Below are 14,166 nucleotides of genomic sequence, written 5' to 3'. Positions count from 1 at the left end.
GCATAAGTTGCCCCTTATTGACAGCTCTGTTCGGGAAAGCACACAAATGGACAGAACAAATGTATGGGGAAATGGGAATGCTTCCAATTTTGCGTCAATTTCAATCATATGCAGATTATGGAATTGTGTGGTATAGCAAAAATAGTTATCAACGTTAACTTTATTTCATAAAAACGTGACCTGTTGTCTGATTTGTAATGTAAGACGTAGTCCTACATCAAATAAAACGAAGAAACTTACTGGTACTATTACAAAAATTCTATGTTTCGAGAATCCATAAAGTTCGTCAAAAACAGTTTTTCCATCTTGGACTCATTTTTGGAATCTTCATTTTATATCTATTTTATATGAAAGAAAATTTAAAAAATACATATTTTAGATATTACAAATTACAGTTTTTTTCGTAAATAAAAAAAATAATACTAGTTTTTATTCTCAATGTATATTTTTTCACGTTTAAACACCAATACTTTATAACTCTTTCTAAGACACTATTTCAATACGACTCATAGTTTTTGAGATATTAATTATCAAAGATTTCTCTTACTTAAATCGAGTTAGTTACATTTACATTTGAGTCTAAAAATTCCTAATTGCTGTGGAAAACTCATATTTCCTCGAACCCAAACGGAATACAAACTTTCATTCGAACTTGTTTGCAGTTCATAACCTCTATAAGATAGTAAGCATCTGAGAATGATCTCCGCAATGATCTCGCTTGGTGTTCAGCGTCGCAAAGTAAGTGGTGTATGAATGTTGCGCCTAAAGGGTGTCCACGATGGAATTGCCACACACAAAATTGATTCGCAAAATTCGAGTTTTGATCCGATTGCCATCAAATTTTCAGGGATTGAAAAATAACTATTAAACTTCATTTTACCATTTTACTCGTATTTTATTTACAGTCCATACGCAAATGCCCGCACCTTGGCCTTAACCCCGGCCATAAGATTCTGCACAACCTGCATCATGGACGACGAAACATATGTGAAGGCCGACTTCAAACAAATCCCCGGCAACCTGTTTTTCACGGCCAAGGATAAGTTCAGCGTTTCGGAGCATGTCCGCACTCAGAAGATGTCCAAATTTGCGAAGAAATTCCTGGTTTGGCAAGCCATCTGCACGTGCGGGAAGCGGAGTGCACCTTTCGTGACCCAGGACACGATGAACGGACAGGTGTACATGAAAGAGTGCCTCCAGAAGCGGCTGCTTCCTCTCCTGAAGGCCCGCAACGTCCCAACAATCTTCTGGCCGGATTTGACCTCATGCCACTACTCCAAGGTTGTGCTGAAGTGGTATGCGGACAATAAGGTCAATTTCGTGCCGAAAATGTTCAACCCTCCCAACACTCCGGAGTTCCGCCCCATCGAGAAGTACTGAGCGATTATGAAGCAGCACCTTCTTAAACGACCTAAGGTAGTGAAGACAGTCGAGGAACTGAAGAAAGTATGGGTTTACATGCAAAAAACGGTTGATTCACAGGTTGTGCAGAATCTTATGTCCGGGGTTAAGGCCAAGGTGCGGGCATTTGCGTATGGACTGTAAGTAAAATACGAGTAAAATGGTAAAATTAAGTTTAATAGTTATTTTTCAATCCCTGAAAATTTGATGGCAATCGGATGAAAACTCGAATTTTGCGAATCAATTTTGTGTGTGGCAATTTCATCGTGGACACTCTTTAGTAGTTAAATTATTTGCCCTTTATTGACTACACGAGTATGAAAGCACACATATTCAGAGAGTAAATGTATGGGAAAATTGTATTACTTCCAAATTTTGTTTCAACCATTTACGGATCGTGTAATTTCAATATTTAGCACATTTAACAAATTTTAGAGAATTTACGATTCGATTGGAAGGCAAATAATCAAAATCCGTTCTTAGCGAAAATAGTTATAAACGTTCACTTTTTTCATAAAAACTCTCTGATTCTGCCCTCTCTGACTACGTGCTGATATATAATTTGAGGCTACCTGTGAGACTTTTTATCCCTAAACTCATGACATGTCTTGACTGTAAGTCAGTGTGTCACACGCAGGGCCCGAAATCTTCGAAGGTGAAAAATGAGGACCGACTCTACTCTTAGCAGCTTCGCTCCGACTAGAACTGCTTCGGCAGTCGCCGCCAACAAAAAGTGACTTGACTAGAAAATGAATTGACTAGCGTTGACTTGCGAGGATGACTGGTGAACTAGTCCAGTCAGTGGTTATTTTAACTGACTCGACTAATGAATACAAATCTGCCTCTTCATTCAACTGACTTCAATCCACACTTCCATTTCCCCCTGACACTAATTCATACCCGCGTACGCAATATTATTCTTACGTCCATATAAAGAGGAACGAAAATATGATTTCTGATGTAAAAAAGAAGTTATCTCATCAATGGACGGTTTATTGTCTACCCATCGTGAACTCAATCCAACGAACTTAGACATTTATCAAGTATGCTATGAAGGTCCTCGCGTTAGTATTAGTTAGTATTAGGCGTGCAAAATAGCGCACACATACTGCACCTTATTTTATACGTGTAAGTAATTTTCGTGTACGATACAAAAGAATCTAGCTCACCTGTAGCGTATGTCAAACCACGTTGAACTCAAACATCGATGCATGCACATGTACATGGGACAGAGAAAAAGAGAGGAACGAATTCGTTTTGGGGGAAGTCACTTCAAAATGCAATGAGGACAATTTGACTGGGAAGAATGACATGATATAGTCGAGTCGGTAGAGGGAGATAGCGACTAAACGCTTGACTGACTGTTCAGTCGTTTTGGCGGAGAAACTGCGTGAAAAAGCCAAAAGTCATTACTAACTGACTATGGATATAGTCAGTCAGATAGTCAGCTGACTATCCTCAGTTGACTATGTCTATGCAGAGCCCTGGTCACACGGCATTGTGTCAACAAGGAGCGATGTTCAACGATGTGGACGAACCTTGCAAACATAAGGAACCTATGTGTCCGTATTGCGGGGGAACCCCACACCAGCTCTGTATGTGAAACATTAAACAATGGCAGGGATACATTTAGACGCTCTTTAAACCCTTTCGCTACGAGCGTCGTCTATAGACGACATCAGGGTGATACTGCATATTGATACTACCGTCAATTCCAACTTCCCAATCGGGATTTTCGAAGTTTTCTGACAACGTGAATAAAATCTTCACGTTCTTCAGGGGGTAGTACACTATGGAAACTTGAAAAAATAAAAAAAAAATAATTCTGAATTGAATGTTCTCTGAGCTGTCTACTTCACTGTAGTTTTTGTCCCAGGTTTGTCCGATGCTCTGTTCCGAAGTTATAAGCCAATTAGTGGACCTAAGTCTTTCGTGAAGTCGCGAAGAATGCAACGCATATATCAGTTGCTTACGGGAATGGGTATCGTTCTGGCGATTCGTCCAATATAAAAAAATGAATGAAATCGACCCACTAGAAAAACTCCCATCAGTTTTCAGATTCTATTCAGAAAACAGTGCAATTGAAACCATTGTTTTGTTTGTCAAGTAATATATACCTAATAAAACAATGATATCAGATTAATAAAAGTTGTCGCGAGAGGCCAGGAAAAAAAGTCATCCACTGCGTTTTGATAGCTGTTTATTTGCCTCAAAGCTGGTACAAAGTATTTTGAAATTTGTGTCATACAGTTAGTTTTTATATCTGTCTTACAAGGCAGTGGGTCTTATCCGATTTACGGGTCTCCAGAGATTGAGGTTTTTTTTCCTTTATTGATTTAATTAGGCTCAAATGGATAAAGAGCCACCATCAAGCAATACATTTTAAAATTATTTGAATATATTATAACTACATAATTATTAACTTAAGTCTAATTAGCTAAAACTACAGTGCAATATATAAAAAAAAAAAAATATTCCTTCGTTACCTCGTCGGTATTATCATTGTCTTGAACAGTGCCTGTGATGGGTCGTAACAACTACATCGCCAGTTGATGTAGCAACGGTATCCTTTGGTAGTGAGTGCCTCCTTGTTATGTTAATAGCTCCTGTAATGATCTTATCTCAACGGGTACTAAGTTCTGCTTGTGTAATAGGAAAGGAAGGGAGAATGAACAGTGGGAGTAGGAGATGTGACCTAAATAATATCATTAGCGCTTCTTAGGAAGACATATATGGGGAACATAAAATTAGGGTCGCGAGTAGCTAAGATATTGCGAACTGTCATGCGTGAGTGTACTCCTTGAGCCTCTAAATCGGCAACCAGTTTAATTCTTTCATTGCAAAATTCATTACATGACCAAACAACGTGCTCGATGTCATGATATCCTTGACCACAATTGCATAAATTGTTAGTAGCAAGACCTATGCGGAAGAGATGCGCATTTAGCGCGGAATGATTGGACAGCAATCTGGACATAGTTCTAATAAAATTTCTGTCAAGATCTAACCCTTTAAACCAGGCCTTCGTTGAAACTTTGGGAATAATAGATTATAGCCATCTCCCAAGGTCATCTCTGTTCCATTGGTTTTGTGACTGCTGTCGGGAAATGGAGAAGAATTTCCGATACGCTATTTGTCTTTCAAAAACTTTGCCCTGCATACTACCCATTTTTGCAAGTGTATCCGCTTTCTCATTACCAGGAATAGAGCAATGGGAAGGAATCCAAACGAAAGTGATTCGAATACTTTTATCAATAAGAGAATTCAATGCATTCCTAATTTCGATAAGAAAATATGATGCTAGAGATTGAGGTTATGTAGTACAATTTTTCTGTTGAAATAATGCAAAATTGTTGTCGTTATTTTTAACGAACAAATAGTTTTCCTACTCAGTCCTGTAAAACGGTTAACAATGCTGAACATCTAATAATGTGATTTTCAATAATTGTAATGATGTTTTAATCTTTAGTGAAAAAGAAAAATATTAAATGAACCAAACTCAATATTAAATGAGCTTTCAAACTCGGCAGGGTTGCCGACTCAGCTCAGAAAATCACATACGAGGTGAGGTGAGGATAATTTCAAACACATTAGTTTATAAATATCCCAGTTTTCAAACTAAATAAAGTACATGTGCAAGAACAGTAGGATAAATTCTTTCACATACTGCATTTCTGTATGAATTAACTGTACATTTACATCCATTGATGCTTTGAAGTTATGTAATTATGCAACATGTGCGAATTTTCATCGCAAAATAAGCGTCTAATCCTATTTAGCCCCATCTGAACACTTATTCCGATTCCATCGACCTACCGAAGCGCCTTTGCCCATTACCGGTCATTATACTTGATTTTTGGCTGGCATGCTCCTCTGTGTGTGCCTCGTCTAATCCCCTTGAGGTTCCGCGAGTAATATGATACCCGTTGGCGTCACAAAACTCGAGATAATATAGCGTCAATATTTCCACTGTTTCGGCACTTGGCAGTAGTCGTGAATTGGTGACCATTGCCGGACGCCGGACGCAGCCCCCACAATGTTGCTCTGTCGCAAAATCCACGAGCTGCGACTGCTAGATCTGGTGATTGACAAAAAACTTCGTCTATTAAAGGCCGCTCTCTGGGACAATGTGGAACTGCTGGAGGATTTGCTGCAGGAGGAGGTCCACCTGATCGATTGCCTGGACTCGTGGGGCCGAGCACCGATCCATGCGGCGGCCATAACCGCCGACTCACGCTGCCTACCGATGCTGGTGAATGCTGGGGCCAATGTTAACGTTACTTGTGGACCGCGCGGCGATAATAAGGTGGGTACTGGAAAGGCTGGGTCTGGTCAAGGTGAGATTAACGGGGGTTTATTTCGTTGCAGACTGCCCTACATTTAAGTGCTGAGCATGGTCACGTGAGAAATATCCAGGTGCTGTTAGATGCGGGAGCCTCCTTCGTTGCCAAAGATAAGAACGGACTGACGGCGCTGGATTTGGCTGAACGCAGTGAACACGAGGAGTGTGTGGTTCTGCTCAAGCAAGCAGCAGGTGAGTTATTGTGATGTACTTCATAGGAATGATCTTAAAACTTTTTCAACCGCCGCACCATCGTCAACCCAAAGGAGATATATACTCTTGTGGTGGCAAAATCCAGAGCGATTCCAGTTCAGATCGAGGGATTCGTTTGCGCAAACAATTTTGATAATAGGATATACGGTGTGTTCAATATATTCTGAATACGACATGTACACCATGTTATGGTGTATTCTTACATAATGTCATGTAAGCAATTTGGGGTTCTGAATGGACTTTTCGATTGGCGATTAGGCAATTTGAATTTTTTTGATAACGTTTTGTCTCAAATTCCGAACACTTAAGCTTTGTTGGCTCATTACACAAAATGGTACAGTTTCGCAATAGCCTATTTTTTTTTAATTTGGCTTCAAACCATATTTATAACCCCAAATTGTAACCCTCATTCCCTATTTTTAATCGCGATTTTAGTATATTTGTTTAAACAATATTCAAATAATTTAACCGTGGTTCGTTTTCCAAACAGAACGAATTTATTTACACTGTTAATTTACAGATGGTAGATACATGTAACATGCGCAAGTAACCTCAATTCGTCTAAAGCCAGGCGTATCGCCGGCGAACTGGAAGCCTTTATGAATGAGCACAATGAATTATTAAAATTCTTCAAAACGCTTCTGATAAAACACCAGCTGAAGAGCACGTGTATAGGTTCGATGCGCAAGCGTTGCTGGATTCATGGTAGGCGGCTGCACAGTGACGCGAGAAATTGTGATTCAATGAAAAATACAATAATCTGGTCTTCATCGATGACACATACCGTTGATACGACTCTCTCCATATTCTTCTTCAATGTCATTAACGTTCCTAACGTTCACCTTCTCAACGTAGTACTACTTGCGTATTTTTTCATTAGTACTTAGTTGAGATTTCTCTGCCAAGCTATACGCCTTGAATGTGTTTTGAGAGACAAGTTCTAGAATACGCGTGACTATTATTATTATGTATCAATATGAATATCATTTCTCATTTTGATTGAATATTTATGAATATGCGGTTAAAGGAGATGAAACAAACAAGAGTGTACGTTCGACGGATTTTTATGTGTATCATATGATGATTCGACATGGTCGTGAGCTGTACCAACAATTTAGGGTTGACATGTATGTGAAATGCGAAGGTAGAGAACGAACGACAGCATTTCCTATGATACAATCTACAAAAGCGTCACTTGCTAGGCGCTATCGTGAGCAACGCTGACACAGCCTTTGCTATTTCCAGGCCAAAACGTAATGCATTGTCATGACATCACAGCGCGTGTGTTCAAACAAAAAATGAAGTCCGGTCGAATTTGGTCCCACATCTTCTTCTTCTTCAATGGCACTAACGTTCCTAGAGGAACTTCGCCGTCTCAACGTAGTATTACTTGCGTCATTTTTATTAGTACTTAGTTGAGATTTCTATGCCAAATAACACGCCTTGAATGCATTCTGAGTGGCAAGCTCTAGAATACGCGTGATCACAGTGCAAGTCGGAGGAAATTTCTTTGACGAAAAATTCCGCCGACCAGAACGGGAATCGAACCCGAACACCCGGCATGTTAGTTATGACGCTAACCACTCGGCCACTGGAGCACTTGGTCCCACATATTAGGACATATGAATAAAAACAAAATTCAGCTTTACTTTACTTCAATCGAGCAGTCGAGCAGTGAGATTAAGTTTTTACTACGTTTGGTATGAATAAAAGTAACAAATAAGTATTTACTTTTCGAAAATGGATGTTTGGTTGATTTCGTATGAATAAAACAGCATTTTTCAAGTTCTTCGTAATTATCAAGTGTGCTCATGAGCATACTTTAGATCTGTAATAACATTCATTCGTTTTGATGTCATATCCGATTTATGTTTAATGCTGCTATCTTGCGCTTAAAGTTAAAAACGCTAACAATCCGCATTGATGGCATTGAGCTTCGTTTAATAGTTTAATAGTAATCAAAAAATTGATTGATTTTCATGCAGAATGAACACGTTTTTGACGTAGAACTACGTCTAACCGTTCAATATAGGGGCCCATTTCAATATTTCAGTGTGAAAAAGTGTACAGTTTTTGAACGCTAATACCTCCTCCATTAATGAATGGATTCCAAATACACACATTGATAGGAAATATCCTCAGCAATTGTTTATATGCTACACATTACGGGCTCATATAAAGTTCAAATTGATGAAAAATTGGAAGAAAGGATTCCCTACTTTCCCATACATTTTGTCTGCGTTCCCGTAGCGAACAGCTATTCATTACAAGCAACCACGGGTACGGGCGAGACGTATGGACAACGTGAAGGTGGGGGACGAAAAAGAGATTATGAGTAAATATAGGCGGTCGCTACAACGTTAACAATATGGCTATATTAAGTGAGCGATGGTGGTGCTTGGCCACATTCTATCATCGGACGCCAAACAGGAAAGACGATATCTTGAGGTTGATTTTGATCATAAAAGATATCGCTGCATTTGCAGGGGATGTATGCGGTGCGATACCGCAAGAGGAAGAGACAGGAGAGTCTATCAAAGTGTGTTAAAAGCGTTGGAAGCGTCGCGCCGAGTGAAGGAGAGGCTAATCGCACTCGATTTGATTGAATGATGGAGTTTTTGGGTGTGAAGGTGGAAGCTAGCCACAAATGGCTGCCACAATGGCGCTCATTTCTTTCATCTCCCTCCCTCACCCCTCGCACGGAAATCAATAATTTTGCGAAACAGTGTGAATAAAATGATCGTTTTCGCACACTTCCCATCAAGTAATATCAACCAAACTTAATCGATTATTCACAAGATATTAAATTCTCATCTGCTGTCGCACTGTATTGTGAAAAACGTCGGGAAACTCGAGCTAGTGCTCTGAAAGTTAACTTTTCATTTTTCAATTTTCGTCAATGGTTTTGTTTGTATAGGTAAAAGCATCGTTATTTTTTCGATACTGATGCCAGACAACATCATGGAAAGAACTATCAAAACCACTCAATAAAATGTTATTCCTGAGTCATAGCGTTTCATGTCATGAAAATCAATAGAATAAAATTGTGTTGATATCAATACAATTATTATTTTTACGTTTAATGGGTCTATAATGTAAGTTCTAGCAACTTTAACATTGGTTAAGCAAATTGTATTGCAGAGCTCGGAACACTGCCATGGCTGCCTATGCTTTCAAAAACAGTAAACGGAAAAGTATTACATTCAATCAAAATGCCTCGGCCAACGAACGTGAATATGTGAAAACAATACGATCAACGAAGTAAAATATTAAGGAATTATCAACATCGAGTTACTATGCGGAAGAACTTGTTGATACCAAAAGAGCCCCAATTCGCATGTGTTATAAATGTTATAAATCATGTTACGTTCGGAATACAATCGGAATTCTACTTCATATGCAAATGCACCTTCTAAACGCATAATTTCGCGTTTTGGTGATGCCAATTGGCCGTCCAGATCATGCGATTTGAACCCGCTAGACTTTTTTTTGTGGGGTTATGCGAAAGACCGTGTCTATGCCAACTCTCCGCAAACTCTTGAACATTTGAAAGACAACATTCGTGAAGTTATGACCGAGATATCGCCCCATATGTGTCGAAAAGCCATCGAAAATTACCAGTTCCGGATCAAGGTGTGCGAGGAAGCCCTAGGTGGACATTTGAATGATGTTGTATTACACATAAAGCCATAAACCAAACTTTAATTTGAAATAAAAGTTTCATCGAAATTCGAATTCTAAGTGTGTTTTATTTCAATTTACTTCCGGAATTTAAAGTTGGAAAACCCTGTACTAGGAAAGTTTACTTCACTTGGAAACGGGCAGAATAAGTAAATACTTTTTTTTTTAATTCATACGACCTATTGCTGAAGCTCATACGAGGTATGGCTATTTAAAAACGAGACTGCACGACTGGAGGACGCCCTAGAGGGGTGGGGGGATAAACGAATAGTGCGTTCGGTAGCTTGAAGTGTCTGCTATAAACGTACGAAAACGCGTTTTAGTAGTTTGCGAGCAGCAGTGGTTTGAATGGAACGTGGTTTATAGTGCGCGTCGGAAATCATGTGTGACAAAAAACACGAACAACAGCGCACCTGCCCATAACGCGCAGTCAGTGATGCAATTTTTAGCCGATAAGGGCATTCCAGTGCTCGAACATGCCCCGTACTCGCCAGATCTAGCCCCATGCGGCTTTTTTCTATTCCTCAAGATCAAATCCGTGTTGAAAGGTACCCGATTTCAGTCCATAGAAGAGGCGGAGGAAAGAGCGGCGCGGCTTTTGAACGCGATCACAAAAGAAGAGTTTCAGCACTGCTTCGAACAATGGAAAAAAACGTATGGAGAGGTGTTCATGACCATGAAAAACTGAACAAAGCTTTTTTTTTTACGGAATCTGTACGGAAATGTATACCCCAAATAATGTCGGGGTTTTCATGATTCAATTATTTCAAACATTATAGTTCAGTTAATTTACATTTAAAAGTGAGGTGTTCGGAATATGAGTCAAAACGGTAGATGCAACTGTGAACATAATTTCGTACTCATCTCATACAGTCAATGCACAACACAACCTCAACAATGGCCGTCTAGTCCCGTTGTCCTAGTAACACTATTCTTCAGCTCAACTACACAGCATCGTCCTCTCAAGGGATTACCCTCCGCATTACCATTGTTCGAAAAGGAGAAGATACCTTGGAATCAAACAGCAGAAAAAAATCTTCAATGAAAGAGCGCTGTAAACAAAGTGACAATCAACGGAAATGTAGAGGCGAATGAACTGAAAAGTTTAAACCCTCTTAAAACCAAAAAGAAGAAGAAGAATCAACGGAACCGCGTGGCCTACTATGCGCCTGCTCACTGCCCACCTCCTGCGACGAGGAAAACAACCCTCTGACTGCGCATGCCAACTTTCTCCTACACCCGGCTTGTGTTCCATGTGCCCCTACCGAAGGTGCGCAGAGAGGGGCTTTGTTTGTGTGGTTTTTTGTTTTGATCACGCTGTGTCTTCTCCACGTGATACCGGTGCACCACGCGGACGCTCGGGTTAATTCGTTACTTTTGTGGAGCATGGCTTGTTTGACTCGCATCGATGACGCCATCGTCGTCGGGGTTGATGATGATTATCGATTTTTCTTCTCCCGTGTGTGTTCCGTGCGCTGGACGCGGTTCATCAGATCCTTTTCAGCGCTCAGTCAGTTTGCTGGTCTGGTGCAAATCGGATCGGAAAAACGGAAGTGTAATCGCGCGCGCGGAACACGGTTTTGATTGTGCCTGAAAAACGTGCTCATTGGAAGTTGCACCAATTTGTTTTCCAGGGTGTGACCTAGTGGTGCGTTCAAATGTGTGACACAAACAGGAGCGGTTTCAATTAAACAATCTACTGATCGGAACTATATCGAAGCAGGGCACACTAAAGTGAAGTGAAAAATGTCGTGGAAGTTCCGTGAGGTGCCAAAATCTGGTGCGGAACGAGCCCTCGATGCTTGCGATTACTTTGTGGATGAGGTCATTGAACCATGGAAAATTCCAGGTAAAATGTCTACCCCCTTGGGTACAGAGTCTTATCTGCCACGCAGTCAACGCAGCATTGTATTGATCAATCATAACGATAAGATGAAAAAGAACAAGGATTATCGGGTGCGAAAATTAAATTTTCCAACAAGTGACACAAAACGAAGTGGGAGTTGAAGAGTATCGATTTTTCTCGTCTGACACAATGCCATACGGTCAGGTCACACTCGTTTGCCGTCGCAGGCTCGTGTGCTCCGGTTTCTATAGATGCACACGAGCAGAATTGCAAAGTGTGCATTTCTGTTTTTTTTTTTTGTGTGGAGATGACGAAGCTGCAGATGAACCAACATCATGCCAGAATTCAATTATTGGTAGAGCTTTTAGAGGCCATTCGGATGGTGGGCTAGTGCATTTTTGGATGATTGCATTTGATCCCATATGTAATGCTCAAGCTAACCGGTAGCGACGAGAAATATGAATTCAGCGAATCTAGCTACAGTGTATCGAAAAATTATCCGCACAACAATTGATAAAAAATTCACGGATCACGGAATTGATGTCAAAAATGTTTGTATATGACAGTGATTTTTCACATGTGCACATGTGAAAAGAAAAACAATTTCGGTTTTCTATCGTTCATTCGTGATCTATAACAGATGATACCGCTAAAAGTTCAATGGACCTTTCGAATCCGATTGAATTCAGTACTTTTCATCCACTTCGTAAGTAAAGAGGTTAAGCGGATCGTATGTCAGGTCAATTCCATACTTTGACGTTGATTACGTTCTTTGTTGGGATTAAATGTAATAAATAAGTCTGGATCTTAACAATATTCATGCATATTCCGAGGACCTTCATACTGTGTAGACGGTAGAATTTTGTCGAACGACCGAATCTCCTCCGAACTTATTACATCTCACAAGCGCTTGTATTTCAATACTGTCTTGTAAAGGGTGTGTCACATCAAATTGCATCACGGAAAAAACGCTGTAGAAATTTAATTTTTAGGAATTATATCTTCAGCTTTCGCTTATAATCAGATAAGAGTGTATAGATCACGTTGGCCATGCTTCACTGTCAATTTTTCGTAAATTTGGAAAAATGTCGTCGAACGAAAAAGAGCGTCGTGAATTAATCCTGTACACTCATTTCGAGAATCCGGAGTTGTCACATCGGGACATCGGTAAGATGCTGGGAATCGTCCAATCCACGGTCAGCAGAGTACTAAAACGATACTTCGAGAACCTAACCATCGACCGGAAGGTGAAGAACGGCAAAAATGGATGCTCCGTCAGTGAAAAAGATCACAAGCGCGTAGTTAAGCAGTTTAGACGTGATCCGAGAAGTTCGGTCCGGGATGTCGCCAATAAGCTGAATTTGTCAAGTTCATTCGTCCAGCGGACCAAGCAGCGGGAGGGCCTGCGTACATACAAGGTTCAGAAGGCTCCTAACCGCGACGAAAGGTAAAACCTGGTGGGGAAGACGCGAGCCCGGAAGCTGTACACCGAAATGCTGACGAAGCCGCATTGCCTGGTAATGGACGAAGAAACCTACGTCAAAGCGGACTTTCGTCAGCTGCCGGGCCTGTTGTTCTTCTCCGCAGAAGACAAATTCAGCGTTCCGGAGGAGATTCGCAAGCAGAAACTATTCAAGTTTGCCAAAAAGTACATGGTGTGGCAAGCGATCTGCTCTTGCGGAAAGCGGAGCGCCCCCCTTCGTGATGACCGGCACGGTAAACGGGCAGGTTTACCTTAAGGAGTGCCTACAGAAGCGCTTACAACCACTATTGAAGCAGCACGAGGGCCCGACCATCTTCTGGCCGGATCTCGCTTCGTGCCACTATTCAAAGGACGTGTTGGAGTGGTACGAGGCCAACGGGGTCACCTTCGTGCCAAAGGAAATGAACCCGCCCAACGCGCCGGAGCTTCGCCCAATAGAGAAATATTGGGTGATTATGAAGCAGGCCCTCCGGAAGAACCCAAAAGTTGTCAAATCGGAGGCGGACTTCAAGAGAAAATGGATTTCTGTTCAAAAAAAAACTACAACCTGACGTTGTACAGAACCTTATGGACGGGGTAAAGAAGAAGGTGCAAGCATACGGGCTTGGGCTCGAAGTATGAATAAAAAGAAAATGCCAAAAGTTGTTTAATAGTTTTTATTTTACTGTCTAAAATTTTCAAAAGGATCGGTCTACTGGGCGAATTTCTACAGCATTTTTTCCGTGATGCAATTTGATGTGACACACCCTTTAAACGGAAATTGTTGGAGAAAATGATATTGTTTCGCCTTGATCGATGGGTTGAAACGAATGGCCTACTCTCAGATACACAGTATGGGTTCCGCAGGGGCAAGGGGACGAATGATTGTCTTGCGTTGCTTTCTTCAGAAATTCAAATGGCTTACCTTTTGTACAACTTCTATGTAAGCGACATCGACAATTGCCTTACACAAAAATGCAGCCTAAGACAACTTGCAGATGATGGAGTGGTGTCTGTCGTAGGATCAAACGAATCCAATCTGCAAGGACCTTACAAGATACTTTGAACAATTTTTTAACCTGGGCGATTGGTCTAGGAATTGATTTCTCCACGGAGAAAACAGAGATGGTCGTCTTTTCTAGGAAGCATAGACTAGCAAAACCAAAGCTTCAACTTTTGGGTAAACCGATCACTCATGCTATGTCATTCACGTATCTTAGG

The 14,166-nt window shown here is 40.8% G+C and overlaps 1 protein-coding gene across 5 annotated transcripts in view; it reads left to right on the top strand.

Annotated features, from left to right (window-relative positions):
- The window catches only part of LOC129766904 (leucine-rich repeat serine/threonine-protein kinase 1), a 57,570-nt gene that overhangs the window by 10,647 nt on the left and 32,757 nt on the right, over positions 1-14,166 (top strand). For 2 of the 5 annotated variants that reach the window (XM_055767511.1, XM_055767507.1), the window contains exons 2-3: positions 5,513-5,707; positions 5,770-5,935. In XM_055767511.1, coding sequence (XP_055623486.1) covers positions 5,513-5,707; positions 5,770-5,935 — 361 coding nt within the window. Of the gene's footprint in view, positions 1-5,437; positions 5,708-5,769; positions 5,936-11,137; positions 11,487-14,166 lie in introns of those variants that run through there. The other 3 variants (XM_055767505.1, XM_055767523.1, XM_055767516.1) reach the window with 3 other exon arrangements.

Source organism: Toxorhynchites rutilus, chromosome 1 (assembly GCF_029784135.1).
Source record: "Toxorhynchites rutilus septentrionalis strain SRP chromosome 1, ASM2978413v1, whole genome shotgun sequence".
Classification (NCBI taxonomy): domain Eukaryota; kingdom Metazoa; phylum Arthropoda; class Insecta; order Diptera; family Culicidae; genus Toxorhynchites; species Toxorhynchites rutilus.
The sequence above is the reverse complement of the archived record's forward strand: the minus strand, read 5'-3'. Positions and strand labels throughout refer to the sequence as shown.